Source organism: Pelobates fuscus, chromosome 2 (assembly GCF_036172605.1).
Source record: "Pelobates fuscus isolate aPelFus1 chromosome 2, aPelFus1.pri, whole genome shotgun sequence".
NCBI classification, from domain to species: Eukaryota; Metazoa; Chordata; class Amphibia; order Anura; family Pelobatidae; genus Pelobates; species Pelobates fuscus.
In genome coordinates, this window is record NC_086318.1 from 188,309,096 (window position 1) to 188,329,661 (window position 20,566).

Sequence of the window (20,566 nt, forward strand, 5' to 3'; positions counted from 1 at the left end):
TTTTTTAGGAGTTTTCAATTCAGAGAAGTCAGAATATGAGAATATATGTATTAACGGAAAATTACAAGCACCATAACAACTACAACCTGCAGAAGTGAGTATGATGCCAGGTGTGCCCTAGAACTGCCCTGTAATAAACTGTAAACCTTGTTAAGAATTGTTTGACAATTTCCCTGGGTACTCAAGAAGCCCGTGCTGGCTTTAAAGGGACAGTTTCTCCATGGAGATATAGCCTATCCAAGGCTCTTTTACTGATACAGGACTGCGGTGACCAGCTAAGAGAGACCAGCTATTGCTCTGAGCCAATTATAGCAGCCCTGCTTAGCTCAGGGTAGCCAACATGATTCTCCATGCAGGAATATTTGGATGCAAGCAGTGTGTCCTTGTGCTCCCAGAGGTAGTCAGGTAAGCTGTCAAACCATTAACAACCCGTTATCGGAAACATCCCCTTGAGGACCGATGACAGTCCTGAACCGTCATAACTAATGTTTACTTACCTGATCGCCGCTGGCTCCCGCGGCCATATGATCACTCTAACAGAGCGGTCACATGGCCGCAATAGGTCTCCAAGTATCTGCCTGCAGGGGGACTGCCTGTGCTGACAGGCAGTCTCCCTGAATGTGTAAAATAAAATAAAAAATTGTTAATGAATAAAAATTATATTATATCTATATGTATATATCATACTAAGTGTATTTTTATATTAATATATACATATATTAATATAAAAATATACTCAGAATTAAATAACACACATGAACCAGGGCTGAAACGTTGACTTTGGATTGACAAATTAAACTACATTCATTGGAAGACCTAGAGTGCCGGTAATATAAATATAAATATATATATATATATATATATAAATATAAATATAAATATATATATAAATATATATATATATATATATATATATATATATATATATATATATATATATATATATATATATATATATATATATATATATATATATATATATATATATATATAGCAATAGAAAAAATATACCAGCACTCCTAGGATTTTCAAATGAAGTTTTCCTTTTATTCCAAAGTACAATATCTATATTGATATTCTATCTATATGGATATTGTACTTTGGAATAAAAGGAAAACTTCATTTGAAAATCCTAGGAGTGCTGGTATATTTTTTCTATTGCTGTGCATGAGCTACCAGAGCACCAGGTACTTTACAAATAGTGAAGAGTGCAAGAGCTGCCTGCATTTATATATATATATATATATATATATATATATATATATATATTCTGAAATACTTTGTTCTTTACATAGTTGAATGTGCGGACAACAAAAATCAAACAAAAAATAAAAAAATGGAAATCAAATTTTTCAACCCATGGAGGTCTGGATTTGGAAAAACACACACAGGCTGATCCAACTTTGATGTAATGTCCTTAAAACAAGTCAAAATTAGGCTCAGTAGTGTGTAATGTGGCCTCCACGTGCCTGTATGACCTCCCTACCACGCCTGTGGATGCTCCTGATGAGGTGGCGGATGGTCTCCTGAGGGATCTCCTCACAGCCCTGGACTAAAGCATCTGCCAACTCCTGGACAGTCTGGGTTGCAACATGACGTTGGTGGATGGAGCGAGACATGAGGTCCCAGATGTGCTCAATTGGATTCAGTTCTGGGGAACGGGTGGGCCAGTCCATAGCATCAATGCCTTCGTCTTGCAGAAACTGCTGACACACTCCAGCCACATGAGGTCTAGCATTGTCTTGCATTAGGAGGAACCCAGGGCCAACCGCACCAGCATATGGTCTCACAAGGGGTCTGAGGACCTCATCTCGGTACCTAATGGCAGTCAGGCTACCTCTGGCGAGCACATGGAGAGCTGTGCGGCCCCCCAAAGAAATGCCACCCCACACCATTACCCACTGCCAAACCGGTCATGCTGGAGGATGTTGCAGGCAGCAGAACGTTCTCCACGGTATCTGCAGACTCTGTCACGTCTTTCACATGTGCTCAGTGTGAACCTGCTTTTATCTGTGAAGAGCACAGGGTGCCAGTGGCGAAGTGTTCTCTGGCAAATGCCAAATGTCATGCACGGTGTTGGGCTGTAAGCACGACTCCCACCTGTGGACATCGGGCCCTCATACCACCCTCATGGAGTCTGTTTCTGACCGTTTGAGCAGACACATGCACATTTGTGGCCTGCTGGAGGTCATTTTGCAGGGCTCTGGCAGTGCTCCTCCTGTTCCTCCTTGCACAAAGGCGGAGGTAGATGTCCTGCTGCTGGGTTGTTGCCATCCTACAGCCTTCTCCACATCTCCTGATGTACTGGCCTGTCTCCTGGTAGCGCCTCCATGCTCTGGACACTACGCTGACAGACACAGCAAACCTTCTTGCCACAGCTTGCATCGATGTGCCATCCTGGATGAGCTGCAATACCTGAGCCACTTGTGTGGGTTGTAGACTCCGTCTCATGCTACCACTAGAGTGAAAGCACCGCCAGCATTCAAAAGTGACCAAAACATCAGCCAGGAAGCATAGGAACTGAGAAGTGGTCTGTATTCACCACCTGCAGAACCACTCCTTTATTGGGGGTGTCTTGCTAATTGCCTATAATGTCCACTTGGTGTCTATCCCATTTGCACAACAGCATGTGAAATTGATTGTCACTCAGTGTTGCTTCCTAAATTTTCTGTTGGTAAGAAGTAACTGGATACAACAGGATCCAACAAGCAGCAAACCTTTCTCCTCAAAACACTTACCTCACGGGGCGGAGCCTAACTGCCGAGCCAGCCAGACGCACCTTGGTCGAGCTCCTGGGGAAAACTGCCTAAAACATCAACTAACTACGATATTAATCGGAAAACCGATAACTGCAATACCCACAGCACTTGTATGAACCCCCTCAAAAATCATCCGATCGGAGTTATGACCAGCGTCGGGCGGTTCTGGATCGCGGGAAGTTGGAGGCCTACTACACGAGGGAGGGAGGCGGCCGATCCCTCTGCCCTCGGGCTCCTATACTTCCGCAGGGTCCATTAGAGCACAGCTGAATCTCCACCCCCCTCCCGCGCCGGTGAGGGAAATCCCAGCACCCATCAGTCGGGCTGTGAGGTCTGGAGGCACGCCTGATCAGCGACACGAGACGGATAGCTCATGTAAAATGGCGGTACAGAGCACCCCTTACAATGGACAACGGCTGCCCGACCTCCAGCTCAGACTAGACAAGCTACTTGAAAACTTCTGGCGCAAACTGGAGAACAGAATGCACCCACCTGCCTCACAACTGCCGAGCCATCTACCCAAAAAGCAGCCCCAACAAGGGAGAAAGAACCCGAAATTCCCGACTGCACAGCGGGCCTCAAAATGGCGGCGGACGAAGCGGCGCACTCTACATCAACACAAGAAGTCAAACATCTACAAGAAACACCGCCAGGGGCATAAAGCACGACTGGAGAGCACGGCCATACAAGTTTACCTGGCAGCACCAGGGTCCAGAGGACCGCAACGCCTCACTCCACTCCAGCTACAGATACTGCTTGGAAGCCAGCATCTTCTAACAACGTCTGGGCAAGGAGACCTACAAAGCCCTGCCATGCTCCAAAACTGCGGGGAACCCCTGACAGGCATCGGTTGAGCGGGGAGCCAGAGCACATACCCCAGACATGGACGCATTACAGAGGCTCACAAGTAGAAGAAACCGGGTAGAGGTTTCAACACACCTACCACAGATCAGTACTAAGCTTATGTTTCTGATACCCCATTCTGTGATATTTGTGCATTTTAGTCTCCCACTCTGTTAATAAGTGCATAATGCCCCCATTTCGAGCCTATATGTCGAGGCTATGCCGTCCATGTGATCGCGGGGTCCTCGCGATCACATGGCCCTGGGGGGCCAAAGAGGACGGAGGGGGACTCCCTGGGCTCCCAGGAAAGTCCCCCCATACCGCGATCGCCGGCGACCGGGTAAGTAGAAAAGATCGCAGGGCGTTCTATGGCCGTCCTGCGGCGTTTAGAGCCACCAAAATAAGGACGGCATAGAACGTCCTGCGTCTTAAGGGGTTAACTGCAGTTATAAAGCTGCTCACAGCCCCTACAGGTGAGTCTAATGACCTTGTTAGGTAGTGAGCCAGAACTCCTTAGAAAACCTGGGCTGGACTCATGCACAACCACTCTGACAGTGGGTGGAGAATCGGCCCACCCTGCTCTTCCGAATACTCCACCCCAGGGACCCAAATAACAGCAGAGAAAAAAAAAACTACATTTAACCTTAACTTTCCCTGGGGCTGCATGTGCTTAACCACATGTCAGGATAGTAGCTGCGCAAAAGTCTGGGTGCCAGATATACACCTTTGACCACCATCCCCAACACTCTGTCACAATATATATATATATATATATATATATATATATATATATATATATATATATCACACATCTACGTATGACAGTTTATTCCAACTATTTTGATATTAATATATATTTATATCAAAATACATTTAAAATTAAATTATATATACATCTACGTATTTATAAATAAGAATACAAAATATATCCATATACAAAGATTACATAAATAATTTCATAAATAAACACATAGACTTCAAATATATAAATATGTATATATTTAAATCCTACGTGCATATTTATGTAATATTTTTACATAATTAAGTAATTTTACTGATTGCAATTTGAGGGACCTGCCTGCAACCCAGGCCGTAAGAATTCTCCAGGCCAGAGAATTTTTTTTTTTTTTGCTAGCACTGTATTTAACCCTGTAACTTTCTATGACACCTTAAAACCTGCAAATGTTATGCCATCATGGGGTTAATTCTCATTCCTGGGCTACCATACGCTCTCAAAGACAACAGAACCAAGCTGGCAATTTTCAATGTAAAAAAAGTGTCCCTTGTATTTGACCGTGTAACTTTACAAAACACTATAAAACCTGTACATGGGGGGGTACTGTTTTACTCTGGAGACTTCGCTGAACATAAATATTAGTGTTTCAAAACAGTAAAACAGATCACAGTGATGATATTGTCAGTGAAAGTGAAGCTTTTTGCATTTTTCACACACAAACGGCACTTTCGCTGAGGATATAATTGTTGGGATACCTTTTACTGTTTTCAAAACAGTAAAACGTATCACAACAATATCATTAGTGAAAGTGCTGTTTGTGTGTGAAAAATGCAAAAAACGTAACTTTACATGAGGGGTACTGTTATACTTGGGAGACTTCGGTGAACACAAATATTAGTGTTTCAAAACAGTAAAACATCTCACAACAATTATATCGTCAATGTGCCATTTGTATGTGGAAAATGCCAAAAAAAAAAATCACTTTCACTGACGATATCACCGTTGTAATACATTTTACTGTTTTGAAACACTAATATTTGTGTTCAGCGAAGTCTTCCGAGTAAAACAGTACCCCTCAAAAGTTACAGAGTCAAATATAAGGCTTGCATTTCAGTTTTTTCACATTGAAATTCGCCAGATTGGTTACGTTGCCTTTGAGAATGTATGGTAGCCCAGGAATGAATGCTAAAAGATTACTTAAATATACACTTAGAATTTTAATATATATGTATTTAAATTCTACGTGTATACTTATGTAATAATTAATATATATATATATATATATATGTATATTTACAACAATATATATTTTTTTTAAATTAACTGTTACAAAATACACTTAGAATGGCATGCTATATATCTATATATAAAATACAAATAACAGTATATATATATATATATATATATATATATATATATATATATATATATATATATATATATATATATATATATATATATATATATATATATTCTCTGGCCTGGAGAATTCTTTCGGCCTGGGTTGTCAGGCAGGTCCCTCAAAAATAACAAAATACAGTTAAAACGAAATTTATATACTGTATTTTCTGGTGTATAAGACTACTTTTTAACCCATGAAAATCTTGTCAAAAGTGGGGGGTCGTCTTATACGCCGGGTGCAGGCACTGCAGCCGCCTGAGTGCTCTATAGAGAGCCGGGTACCGCGTGGTACAGGAGATTCAGTTTCCTGTTCCCGGACGGACTGACAGGAGGAAGAGGAGCTCGGCCACGCTACACAGGGAAGGGGAGGTGAGGAGAACATTGGAAGGGTTGGGGACGGGGATTAAAAAGAACATGGGGAGGGAGGGAGGTAAGAAGAACACGGGGGGGAGTGAGAAGAACACAGGGAGGGTGGGGGAGAGGAAAGACCACTAAGGGGCAGGGGAGAGCTCTAAGGGACGGAAGAGAGAGCTCTATAAGACAGGGAGCTTTTTCACACTACGCGCACACAAACACACACAGAATGCATCTCTATACATACACAGAAACGCACAATGCATCCATACACACACAGAACCACAACATGCTTCCCATACACACAGAGAAACACAAAATGCATCCACACACACACACACACACACACACACAATGCAACCCTTACACATAAAGACAATGCATCCTTTGCATACATACACAGAAACGGCGAGTATATCCCAAACTATATTTTAACTGGAAAAGTTGGGGGTCGTCTTATACGCCGGAAAATACGTTATGTACTTATATTAAAACTTATATTAAAATACACTATGTATGACGTTACATTATATATATATATATATATATATATATATATATATGTCTATATCTATATATGATGTATATAAATTATATAATATATGTATATTTAATTTATTTTAAACATGTTTAATAATCATTTTTTTACACGTCTCACCAGCAGGGGGACTGTCTGACAGCCCAGACAGTCGCCTTGTTGGCAGATCCACAGCAAGCTATAAGGGGCCATGTGATCATTCTTTGAGAGCAATCACATGGCCCCCAGGGGGCCTGATTTGCTATGGGAGGGCTGCCTGGGCTGTCAGGCAGTCCTCCCGAAGCAGATTGCAGGGAAGGTAAGTATTCCCGAGGCTCTAGGGCGGCAAGCCGTTACGGTTCTATGCCGCCACAACGGCTTTAAAGTCCATTTAAATGGGGACGGTATAGAACGCTGTAACATCGTTTAGGGGTTAACATACAACATGGCCAAAACAGTCCAGTCCTGAAGGGGTTAAATTAAAATTATTTAAAAACAAATGGTTGCAATTATTAACTCTTTCTATGCATAAAGCTAATTTGGACAACTTTGCATACGTAAGATTTTACACTTGCCAAGTGAAAATTTAAACCTGTGAAGTAGAAAGTCACCTTTTGTGAATGTACTATGGACTTGAAGTAGCAAGGCCTGTACAGCAACATAGGACTGAGATGAAATGTTAAACCGGCACTGTCATGCTGAACTTACCTTTCTTTAATAGATTCCTCTTTTCTCCCTCTCTCAGGATCTGTTCTTCATTTCTTCCTGTCTGCTCTAGTTTTCTTTAAAACCCAAGACAAAATAGGGACTACTTGTCTTATGGAGGTTTCCTATGCCTGACCATCTCTGACCAGCGGAGGAGCAAAGTGTGCTTCATTTCCGGTGGTCAGAGCAATTTCCCACAATTCTTACCTTTCCTCAGTGTTCTAGCGAAGCCTCCTTTCACTTTTCACTGAACCTACTTTCATTTAGACAGAACGCTGGCTAAACTAATGAATTGCATCCTAACAGAATGAGAACCATTTCTCCATGATTTTTGCATTAAGCTATTTTAGAGGTGGTTCGTAGACCTTGTACAAAAGTCACAATTCAGATATGGTACTTAATTATATACAGGCACAAACATACTTTTAATCTGAGTTTTATTAAGCAAACTCCAAAACATTTCTTCACATATTTGGAATTAGCTGTTTGTAGTATTTGATTTGTGTATTTTATCCTTACCGGCTACTGGTGTTTGAAAACTGGATGCTGTCCACCTTGTCCTAGACAGGAAATTAAAATCAATCACTAAAAATGTTACACAAGTACAAGCAAACTGGGCAAAAGAACAAAATACATTACGGAAAAATTGTTCTGTGAATGCCTCAAAATACTACGACATCAAAAGTTCATGTGATTTATGTATGTCATCAGGATCTCAAAATCGCATATAGATACCTTTGTATGACACCAAGTTATTTTTGACTTGACCTGACTGAATAAGCAGATTGAGCTTTTCAGCCCTCATTTGTTTATTCTGAGTTTAATCTAGTTACTTGCTTTATCTATCTAGATTTGTTTTTCTCAATGTGAGTGTTTGTGGGTTATACTACACACAAAAAAAAAAAAAAGTCAATTGACTACCTCACTATAAAGTGGATATGTCACAAAAGAAGCACCTCATGGGGCTGAAAAACAATTAATGGCAACTTTATTGGTGAACACAGATTAAAGAACATCCAAGCACAATTGTGACACAAATCACAGCTTTGCTTACATAGTTTCTAACAAACAAAAATTAAAAACGCAAAGTTGCATGGGCTTATAAAAGCATAGTTCCTAAAATACTCACAAAGGTGACATATCCACTGTAAAACAAATTTGATTGAGGCACGAAAAGTTAGGTTATTATATACTGAATAAGTGAAGGAAAAACAAAGCAAACAAAATAAAACATAAAACACAAGTACGTACAGTTTGTTTCACTTGAAATACCACAGCATAGAATAGATTTTGTGATATTGCCTTCAAACCGAATACTCACTGTATGAAACTCAAGCTCAGAAATTTTCTCTGGTTGGCCTGACCCAAAATAATAAACTCTAATGATATGATCAGTGCTCCCTGTTGCCAGAAACATTCCACCTGAAAGGGAAATACAAATAAATCACTAAAGTGAAGCCTTTCCCAAGCTCGGCTTAGCGAAAAGAAATCCTTTTGTTGTATTGTCCTGCAATAAGCCAGTGAAGTGAGTGGCAGATAACAGAAGTGCACTGAATACTAAACATAAACTTTAGCTTCTAAGCAAATTACAGCCCTGGAATTTGGAGAGGACTATATCAGCAATTGAATGCAAGATTTTATCCAAACACTCCTTTTCACTATTCCAACATGAAGTTTGACGGAATCATTGCAAGAGAGCACAGGAGCTTTGATTGTGCTCTGTGCTGCAGTAACACACAAGGGAATGTTAGCAGCCCTTACCAGAGCTGAAAGAGGAACAAATCATCTGAACTCCAGGTCGAGGTCGTTCTGTGTATTTTATGGGTCGTGGGCTGCAGAAATAAAAAGGAAAGTAAAATTGAAGCCTTAGTAACTTCGTAAATGTATTTATATAAAATTCAGACAACTTTTGGCAACACAATAATAAAAATAAAGAATTCAGCTAACTTATCCCATATTCATTTCTAGCCACAGTACATAGTGTACTAAAATAGACCAGCACTCTAAAACAGACAATGACAGTTTCAGGGGCATCCAATCTGAAGGAATAAGTTGGCACACACTATGTGTAAAACTGTAATAATCCTGATAAATGACCTGTCAAAACTTGGCATGCTAGTATGCAGGGACAATCAGCACCAAAATGAAAGAAACAAAGTTTTTAAGTGTACACCAATGTGGGTTCTGTGATAGATATCTGTATATTCCAATGACCCTTTTTAATATTCCAGACATCAGCGCAATTTTATAGTTTTTGGCATGATATTTAGATGCATTTTTTACATAATCAAATGGGGTGTGATGGATTTATAAGAGAGGGGCACAGATGTTATCTCTGAGTAGGTTAACTATAGCATTTCCAATCTGCAGAGATACCCTATCAGTTACTGCCTGATCTGCACATTAAACCTTGGAGCACTGCTTTTAACATGTTCAACACTTCAAACTCCACAAAGCAGAGAGATTCATGGTTGGTTAAGCGAATGGATGATTAAACGTCTGTGGAATTGCCACAAAAAAAAAAAAGTAAATTTAACAACCAATTTTATTTTAAAAAATCAGTTAACTTTTCAAATGATATATTTATATTTTGCTATGAAGGAAAAAAAAAATACCCTTCAACCAAATGCAAGTTTTAATGTACAGATTGCTGTTGCAGGTAGCAAGCAGATAACTTTTGATATGATCAATGGCAGTGAACCTTAGACAGTGTGTTGATGTTGCAAAAAAATAAAATGAAATATTCTCTAAATGCTGTCATTATAGTGACAATAGCAGAATAGCAATGGTGGTATAAGAATTCCTATTATATGTCCCCACTCAGAAAATAGGCTGGTACTTATTTTTTAGAAATTAGACAATTTTGATTTTTATTTCTTATTTCATGTGAGGTGCATTTAATAGGATTCGATAAGAAAAAAATTCTAATAGCCAGCATAGAAACAGCTGTTGTATTAAACACAATATCCAACAGAGTGCCAAAGAAGGTCAGACTTGGCAAAACACTAAGCATGCAAAAACAAATAAATAGAAGACATTGCAACACAGAAAGTGAGACGCAAAAAACTGCTCTTACTTCTCAGCACACATTTCTGGGTCAGTATTATTACAAAACAAGCAAAGAACCTAAAGTAAATATGTAATCAGGTTCTTAAGACTGAGCAACAACAAATAATTGTCAATAACCATTATTTTCAGTACAGTGCACAGATTGAATTTGTCATCAGGATGTGTAGCATGCTGGCAACAGACAATCCATGGTGGCACTGGACTCCCAACTGTGCCACCAAAGTACTATCACAGGAGAAAAAGAGTGCAGGGCAAAGTTGGCATCATTGTAGGATTGCAGGTAAGTTTAGCCTTAATATTCTTTGGAGAGTATATTAAAGCACAAGAAGCCGCATATCCATTTAAAGATAAAAAGAAAGAAAATGGTAGCGCCTGTGGATATAAATAAATAAAAAATGAGACACTCCAAATGGAAGGGTAGACTTGTAAGGGAAGCAGCAAATTTTTGATAGCAGTTACTAGATCAAACAACTTGGGATCCAGTAGTACATTTTTTTCAGAGCTAAATCCAGCTCTGGTTTGTAGGGCGTACAGTGGTATGATCCCCACTTCTGGGATATGCGTGGTATTTCAAAAACCCCAATCGAAAAAATAAAAATTGCAACAAAATATAGTGTTCACTGTAGCTTTAAGACCAACATTGAATATTGTAATATAAGATATGTACTCATATTTAGCTGAGCAGGCTCACTGCTCGATGTGTAGGGCACTGGTGATATAATCCCCACCTGGGATTCTTTTAGTCCTCTTTAAGGCAAAAATTATGCCAGGAACCAACCTTTTCGATTAGGGTCTCCCTTGTTACCATACCATTGAAGGTTTTTGAAATAGTCTACATATGTATGCAATGTGATTATTTTAGTATTTTTAAAACACATTAGGTGGAATAATTACTAGAATAGACAGTCTTTAAATAAAGTTATTGCCCCTTCCTCCTAAAAGCACCACACCAATATATATAGATATGATTCATCGCAGTCATTACTGCAGCAGAGTCACTGGAGGATTGAATCTAATTGGAAGAGAGTCACATTTTTAATTGTCCGGATACCTTGCATTCTGGCTCCTGGGGCACGCCCTCATGGAGGTCAGCAGACAACATGTGACCTCTCTCATGGCTCTTCTGATTTCCCCAGCGGTCTTTGACTCCGCCCCCTTAAATGGTGCACCACATGCATAACACCGATGACATCGCGCAACATTAGTTTCTGCGGTCCTGCACACTTTGGGGGCATGGCTACCTACTTATTGAGCCATACTATAAATATCGGTTATGGGTTTGGTTCTATTCCCGGTTTGTTCTATTTTGTTCCAAATAGAGCATTTGTATTTAGTACCATCTTATCCGTTTTAATCTAGGCGATTACGGACTTTTCTCTTTTCTGTAACCTTTGACTCTGCTATTGTCACTTGCTATTCTTTTTTTCTGGTTTCCCTGACTATTTGTTTACGTTAAGCCCGGGCACTTTATGTAACAATTCTATTTAAAGGGTACACTATATTTTTTAAGTGTACACACTGTGTGTTGGGTCTCACTATACTGACAATTAATGTCTCTATTCATTGTCATGTTTTCAGCACAACACAAGACAAGATTACAAGTATATAAAGACTGACAGTCACTAAAATAAGATTTATAAAAGCAACATTAGAAATTCACATGCAGAACCCATATTCAGTACAGCACGGATCTTGATGTAAGCTGTAAACGTGCAAATTATAGAGTAAAATTTTAGTATTTACACCTGACTAACAAAGGAACAATGCATTAATGGAACTAATGGAACATTTCAGCTATGAAGAAAAGGTTAACAAATTTAAACCGCTTTAGTTTAGAAAAACGTTGCCTCAGAGGGGATTTTACAAATATATCCGGGGCCAATACAAACCATTGTGTGGAAATCTATTCACAAACTGGACTTTACATAGGACACAAGGTCATGCATTTAGACTGGAAGAAACAAGACTTTGTCTAAAAAAGTTTTTGTAAGAACAATAAGGATGCGTAATTCGCTCCCTGAAGAAGTGGTTTTATCAGAGTCTGTTCAGATGTTCAAACTAGATGCATACTTGCAAAAACATAATATTTAAGATATAATTTTTCAATGTAGGGTTATGTAGCTTCTTGATCCAAGGATTAATTTGACTGCCATTCTGGCGTCAAGAAGGAATTTTTTTCCTAGTTTGTTGCAAAATTGGAAGTGCTTCAAACTGGGGATTTTTTTTTTTTTTTTTTTGCCTTCTTTTGGATCAACAGCAAAAAACAAATGTGAGGAAGGCTGAACTTGATGGACACAAGTCTCTCTTCAGCTATGTAACTATAATCTGATTATTTTTTTTAATTAACAAAATGGAGCTTTGTGTACAGTTTCAAGAAGCAGTTTTGGTCTAAATCCTCTGAAGGTATCAGCCTTCACCACAAGAGATAAGAAAACCAACATAACTGATGCCATCATATACTGAACAGAAGCGTGCGCACACACTATATATATATATATATATATATATATATATATACACACACACAGACTGAAACGGCGACTTGAACGTTGTGTGAATTTACTTTGAAAGACTCTTGAGTGCTCTCTACTGGTAATATATATATATATATATATATATATATATAAATTATTTGAAATCCCCAGCACTCACGTGTACCATAAGCCAATGCCGGGCGCCAGACCAAAAGCTCCAAAATGATAAATGATCCAAATGAAATAGGCTGCTCTCCGGACTTAAAACTTCCAATTTTTATTAAAGTTGATTAAAAATTACGACCAACGTTTCGGTCCCCGTTCGGGACCTTCTTCAGGGTCAAAAATCAGCAGGACAATCTGAATTGTCCTGCTGAATTTTGACCCTGAAGAAGGTCCCGAACGGGGACCGAAACGTTGGTCGTAATTTTTAATCAACTTTAATAAAAATTGGAAGTTTTAAGTCCGGAGAGCAGCCTATTTCATTTGGATCATATATATATATATATATATATATATATATATATATATATATATATATATATATATATTCCAAGGTAATCCTGCACGCTTAAAGTATCCCAAAAAATACAGGTGCTAGCATGCCATGCCTAGTGTTATATATCCATCCAAAAAGGCAGGAGCACTCACTTGTTAAAAATCCAAATTTTATTGTAACATCTTTAAAAAACGATCAACGTTTCAGTCCTGCACAGAGGACTTTCATCACACACACACATATATATATACATTGAAGTTGCTGTTTAGCCGATAGGAGAGTGCGCTGGATCTTGTGTATTGTTTATTGTATAATATGGCCCCCAGCAGCACCCCATTTAAGCATGTTTAGGTGAGTGCAACCATCCCCCCATGTTTCATATATATATATATATATATATATATATATATATATATATATATATATATATATATATATATATATATATATATATATATATATATATATATATATATATAAATTATTATTTATTTATTTTTAAAGCGCTCATGTTGTAGACACACTTCTGAGAAATCACAATAGCATGTTTCAATTGAATTTCTTCCTAAGATCTTCTTTTCGTGATAGTCCTTATATTCGGTGTTCATTATCACACAAATGCATCTAATGAGAGACATTAAACTGGCGAATCACAGGAATTGTGGGATTGATACAAACAGACAAAATGTTGCACTCCTGAGTCTGCAATAATATTTAATGCCCGGTGCTTCTGGTCAGCAATAATGTAGATTAGGACAGCTCTCCAGGGACTTTGAAAAAAATAAAATAACTGATTTACTCAATTAAAAAGTCAGCTTCATAAACAAAAGGTTTTATTACTTGAGCAAATAAAATATATATTTTTTTAATTATATATTACATCCTTAGAGTGCTATCCGAACACTAAATTCTATATTATACATACATATACATATATATATATATATACACATATATATATTTTTTTAAATCATTCCGTCCCTTTAAGTTAAGTTTTAGCATAAATTTAGAAGATACAGTAAGATTCTAGCATGCACAGTAGAGAGTGGGACAATACACACTTCAGTCACATGCTTAAATGTAAGATGTAAGAAACATAGCAGTAACATTGTAGTAACTTACTTTATTTTCAGGGTTCCAGCATCCCAAAGCCAGAAACAAATTGTACCATCAGCCCCAGTGGAGGATAGGTATCTCTTAGATCCATTACACAATGGAGAGAACTGAAAGAAACAAGCAGCACTAATAATCAAATTGCTTCAAATCTAGATACCCAAGGGTTTAATTATTTTTAACGTTTAACTCAACCTCTTATTTGGATCCCACTGGACCTGTCTTTCAAACAGAGCTTTTATTTATTCCAAACTCATGGGGAAATTGACTGCATTAGGTTTTATCTTCTCACTTGTTAAAGAACAGATGGATTTTTTTCATCCCTTTTGAGAACAAGGTTGTCTATTATATCAACTCACCACTGTCTCCCCCCATCCCCCTCGAGTTTTATATTAATGAGTGGTTAAATTATACATATGTGTACATATCTATTTTCTGTAGACAGAAGGAAAATAGACCTGCAGGGCTGCAACACTCCCAGCAGAGCCCTTGAGGGATGTTTTTCCTTGGCCAACATAAAACAAAAAAAAAACCTACCTTTGTAAAATAAAATTAAAAATACAAATAATTCCACTAAAATAAGCAATATCTGGAAATGCATGTATACTGGTAATTTAAATCTGTGTGGTCAAAGTCCATGATACTCCAAAAATTGTTTGTTCTGCTATAGGAATGTATGTTTTTATTTGTGCACAACTTGGTCTGCCCTTAGGTAGTGTTTTTCTTCCTGCTTCTTGTGCCACTAGGTAGTGCTCCCTCGAGGCCAACTATCTTCATTCATGGAGGTATTCATCCTATAATCCAAACCATAGCAAATGCCTCGTAACTCCCATTCTTTCCAAAGTAGTCGGATTCTCACCTGCCACGGCAAACCTGGTCAGTGTCATTGAAATGCCAACAACCCGCCACAATGTTTAGTGGCCAACTTCCACTACAGCCCAATTGATACGTAGAGTCTATCATTGCTTGGGATCTAGCAGGTCCCCACCAGTCATTAAAGGGTTAGTCCATCCACCATGAACACTTCTGCTTTTTGAAGTGGTCATAGTTAGTAGGAGTTTGAATGTTCGGTGTTTCTGCTTGAAACAATGCATATTTAGCCTTGTCTGATGAAGCTTGTTTTCTTTTAGATCAGGTGGATGGGCAGGTGTGTGTGCATCATTTACCTGGGGAAGAAATAGCAGAAGGATGTACTATTGGAAGAAGGCAGGCTGACAGAAGCAATGTTATGCTCCATTCTGCTCGGAAACCTTGGTTCCTGACCTTCACGTGGAAGTTACTTTGACACATACCACCTGCCTGGAGATTATTGCAAATCATGTACACCTCTTTATGACAATGGTGTTTCCTAATGGCAGTGGATTCTTTCAGCAGGATAATGCACCCTGTCACACAGCAATAATTGTTCAGGAATGGTTTCAGGGACATGACAAAGTTCAAGATGTTGCCTTAACCACCAAATTTCCCAGGTCTCAATCAGATCCATGGAAGCTCCACCTCACAACTTGCAGGACTTAAATCATCTCCTTCTAATGTCTTAGTGCCAAATACCATAGGACACATTCAGAGGTCTTGTGGAGTCCATGCCTCAACCATAGACACAATGGCACTCACTCTTAAAATGTGACTTGCTTAACTTCCAACAACTGAGTGCATTCAAGGTTAAGGCAGAAAATAATTAAATTCAAAATAGAGACACGGGTGCTTACAAGTCTAACAAAAAGCTGTATTAGCATGTATTAATCCATATACATCAGCAGGTGTGCCAAAGTTTCAGACCTGACCTTGGCCAGGTCTTGAGAAAGGATCGAATCAGGCCCAAAACATTGACACATCTGTTGATGTATAAGGATAATACAGCATTTGCACAGATAAAATAAAATACAAAAAATTTCACCGAGTATTTAATCACACTATTCAAAAAGAATTCTAGCAGCTTTGGGTTTTATAGATTTCTGCATATGAAAACTTCCTATATTATATATAGCTAGTCAACACGCATATCGATCACTCCCTCCTACCCCCCAATGCTGTGAGATTTCATACCTGTAGTGAAGTAATGGACCCACTATGTCCTTGCAGTATGGCTAGTGGTGCACATGTCCTCAAGCACCAGATTCTAATCATCTTGTCACAGCTTCCAGCAGCAATCATCGTATTTTCATAATTGACAGCCATGTCAGAGATTTCAGCAGCATGCCCTCTTAATGTTGCAAGAAGGCGACCATCATCAGTAGCCCATATTTTTACAAGACAATCATCAGAACCCTATGGGAAAAAAACATGCTCTCCTTAATCATTGGGATAATAAAAATTTAAAGACTTTTGACCTGGTTCACAATAACCAATTACAATATCAAAGAGCAAATTGCAATATTGATATAAATAATAATATTCTAAAAAAGGTAAAGAAATGTCAACTCAAAAGATAATTAAGATATTTTCAAAATACAAATCTGACAAATCTTCTGAAAAAGCCCACTTTCCTGTCAAACAATGTTTATAGATAAAGCTGGTTTTCACATCTATTGTAATAAAAAAAATGCAAAACAATTAATTAAGGCAAGAAACAACACAATGTATTTTGGCTGCATAGGTGCTAGAGTGTCTGAAGAGTACCTTTCTGCTACTAGCATATAATACAGAGAAACTGTGATATTAAAGGAACACACCAATGCCCAAACTGGCACGCGCACACAAAAAACTAAAATCACTGTTAAGTAGATACACCAATTACTACATGCATAAATTGTTCATGTATGCATTCATGGAGGGTATATCTTAAAAGATCATGCAGTGGCTGCAGATTCCCCCGGAATAGATTTTCAGTTTCTTCACAGGGAAACAATCAGAGGTTTCTCGTTGGTGCGCAAGTCTCGTCTGAGGTCTGTGTCGGGGAGGCATGCCTGCCACTTCTGATAGCTCAGGGAAGCTACCGAAAGGAGGCTGTAAACCTCCTTGGTTGTTTGACAGCCCAGGGAGAGGGAGAAGGGTTCCATAATTGATTTAAAAGAGTGCCGATTTCTCATAGGTTAAACTAGGATACTCAGAAAGTGAATTGTTTTTGGAGTGTGGTGTGGTCCTTTAAAGTGGAACTTCCATGATGCCATAAGTACCCCCCATTCCCACCACACTTCATATTTTGAACAGCTCTTTAACCCCTTAAGGACACATGACGTGTGACATGTCATGATTCCCTTTTTTCCCCAGAAGTTTGGTCCTTAAGAGGTTAAACTTCCACTACAGTCGCTCTAGAGCCAGAGGTTCCGCAGCAGAAACTTCAGTTCTCTCTCCAGAGCTGATAAAATTATATTAGAAAGAAAAGCTGTTTAACCATCTTGCATGTATAACACGAAGATGGATAACCAAACAAAATACGGTGTAATTTATTGATAATACAAGTAAAATATTTTTAATGGCTTAGAAACGAAATCTATACATTTCTGCAGATCAATTATTGTACTCTATTTTATTGTATATTCTCAAGAGAACGTATAGAGGTACGAAATATGTAGAGGTCACACCAGATAGCATGGCCTACGAAAAATCTAATTCGATTCATACTAAAACACTAAGTATAAGCGCAAAAAAAAAAAAAAAAAGAAAAAGTCAAAAAAGGAAAAGTCAAAATCAGTGAATATTTTTTTTTTTTTTTAAATTAGCGATGATGTTTTGGTAGTCTTATTTTCTTCCATATAATAATTGTAGAGGGGGAAAAAAAGACAGTTGCTTACTGTGAATATCCTTCTACCAGTCCGATCAAATGTTACACAGTACACTGAAGAAAGGTGTCCTAAAATCCTCTTGTGCATTTTCATGTGTTGGTAAACTGCTGTTGGAACAAGGTTTTGACACTTGTATTTTCCATTCAGCCTTCTTGCAAAAATTGTGTTTGCTAGAAAAGGATACAAACATATAAATTAATAAAATGCATCTTAATACCTGAACACAAACAAAATTTAGCTGAATAGACCTGAACAAGTGAAGCTGTAGTAGCAAGTTTAACACTTCTGCACCCCTATTTTTGATGAATTAATATAAAAAAAATAAAAATCTAAAATGAGCATAAGCACCAAGAAGGTGGTTCTATGCCCCCTCCATTTCTTGTGGTCATGCACAATGGTATGAAAGCAAATAAAAGTAAACAGGTAGCTATGACAGTGCCTACCTGCTGCTTCTTCCACGTCCCACTGCAGAACAATCTCCATTATAAATGAGATAGTACAACATATGCTTGTGGTCTACATTTTCCTTAATGCCATCTGGACATCATTGAAAATGCCATCTTTATAGAATGGCTAACTATAGCTTTAGATTTATTCCCCAGTTCAACCTTTAAACTTACATATCAGTCTCTTCCTCCCCAGTTCACATCTGGGTGGGGTGGCATTTAAGACCCAAGACAGTTGAGGACCCTTTGATGGTATAGGAGGGTGCCCGGTCTGTGGTCATAGTCAATTTTTGCCAGCAGAGATTGGCACTATGCTAGGTGACTGCTCAATCATGGACAGTTTTGTGCCTTAAAAATGTTTTGCCAATACTGGTGCCAATTATAAATCTTTGCAAAGACATTTGGGTTAACAGCTGGCATAAATCTCAGTTGCAAATTTGACAAACTAATTTGCTTTGGTTAATTGCCAAATTGGATTTTAAAAAAATGATATATATACATACATACACAGACATTTTACATTTTTTATTTCATTTATCACAGATTCTGCACTAATCTGGGAAGAATAAACTTGACTCTTGAATAAGAAGTTGTTCATCAAACATTCTCTAGCTTAACAAATATAAACTATACATAGAAGAGCCTAACAAAATGAAACTATTGTGCAAGAGATGCATGTGATTATTTCCAATATTCACACTTTTTCCTTGCTATGCAACTTAAATGAATGCTCAGAGCTGCAGAAAATAGGATCAAAAGGACAGACAGAGCTTAGCTCAGAATAATTCCTTGCTGGGAAATGGCGTCGGAACAATAGTAATACTATGTTAATTAAATGTACAATGAGTCACTGAATAGGGTAGACTTTCCCCCTCAAATCTTGAATTATTTACAGGCATTTCCCACTTCACGGTTAACAATTTACACAGCTCAGAGATTCTCTGATCGGTTCTGTATTTTTTCTAAACATGTGCCTGATGACAAAATCATTAAGCATTGGTATCAGTTTAAGAAATTGTGACAAATGTACCAGAATACATTCCCCACGACATTTACAACAATCAAGAGCAAAATAATTGCGTAAAAGGTTTTAGTTACAAGACAGTCTCACAAGATTTAGTGTTAGAGCCTTACAATAAAGTGGCTCATGGACCTGTTTAACCCCTTAAGGACACATGACATGTGTGACATGTCATGATTCCCTTTTATTCCAGATGTTTGGTCCTTAAGGGGTTAAATTTCACATGTAAAATGTAGGAAATCAATTATGCATTTAATTGCAGAAAAAAGCATTGACTTTAATAGAAGGGTTGAAATGAAAAAGTTACATTATAGTTAGATAAAATGTGGCAACCACCATGGAAACCAGTGGAACCAGCAGGCACATTCCATTGCAGACTACTCCCCTTTTACACCATGTTTTAGCATAACGCTTTGATAAATGTCACCCAGCATCAGATTTCTTCTCTCTTGGTCTGAGTAAGAAACATTGAGGTATGAAATGTGTATGCTTTAGTGTCATTGTGGGCTCACCTAGTTTGCCATCTCATTAGTGTTTATTATGTTTGGATTTTGTGATAAACAGCATTATGTATACAATGGTGCTCATATTTCATTGTAAATTTCATCTCACCTATGCTTGGTGGACTTCCAAAATTTATGGGTTCCTCTGGAGGTCGTCCACAATGTAAAGCTGCAAGAGCCGAACCCTTCCATACCACATTTTTACAGCCTACAAAAAAGAAAATGTGAAATTGATTAAGCCACAGTCAAACAGGATACGGAGAACCACCATGTAAGAGTAATAATACAAAAATTGATACATTTAAACAACATCTTAGTCATTTACAGATTATTAATAGCTCAAAATATTGCCTTACTACTTTGCCATAAACTGGATTATTGGGTCAACTAAATACAACTCC

General features: G+C 38.2%; 1 protein-coding gene across 4 annotated transcripts in view; it reads right to left on the reverse strand.

Moving 5' to 3' along the window:
* PHIP (pleckstrin homology domain interacting protein) overlaps positions 1–20,566 on the reverse strand; it is a 112,732-nt gene that overhangs the window by 56,536 nt on the left and 35,630 nt on the right. For all 4 annotated transcript variants that reach the window (XM_063443018.1, XM_063443017.1, XM_063443015.1 and 1 more), the window contains exons 6-12: positions 20,275–20,373; positions 18,205–18,365; positions 16,517–16,738; positions 14,480–14,580; positions 9,077–9,147; positions 8,637–8,737; positions 7,835–7,875 (exon numbers count right to left, since the gene is read on the reverse strand). In XM_063443018.1, the coding sequence (XP_063299088.1) occupies positions 7,835–7,875; positions 8,637–8,737; positions 9,077–9,147; positions 14,480–14,580; positions 16,517–16,738; positions 18,205–18,365; positions 20,275–20,373 (796 nt within the window). The remainder of the gene's footprint in view (positions 1–7,834; positions 7,876–8,636; positions 8,738–9,076; positions 9,148–14,479; positions 14,581–16,516; positions 16,739–18,204; positions 18,366–20,274; positions 20,374–20,566) is intronic.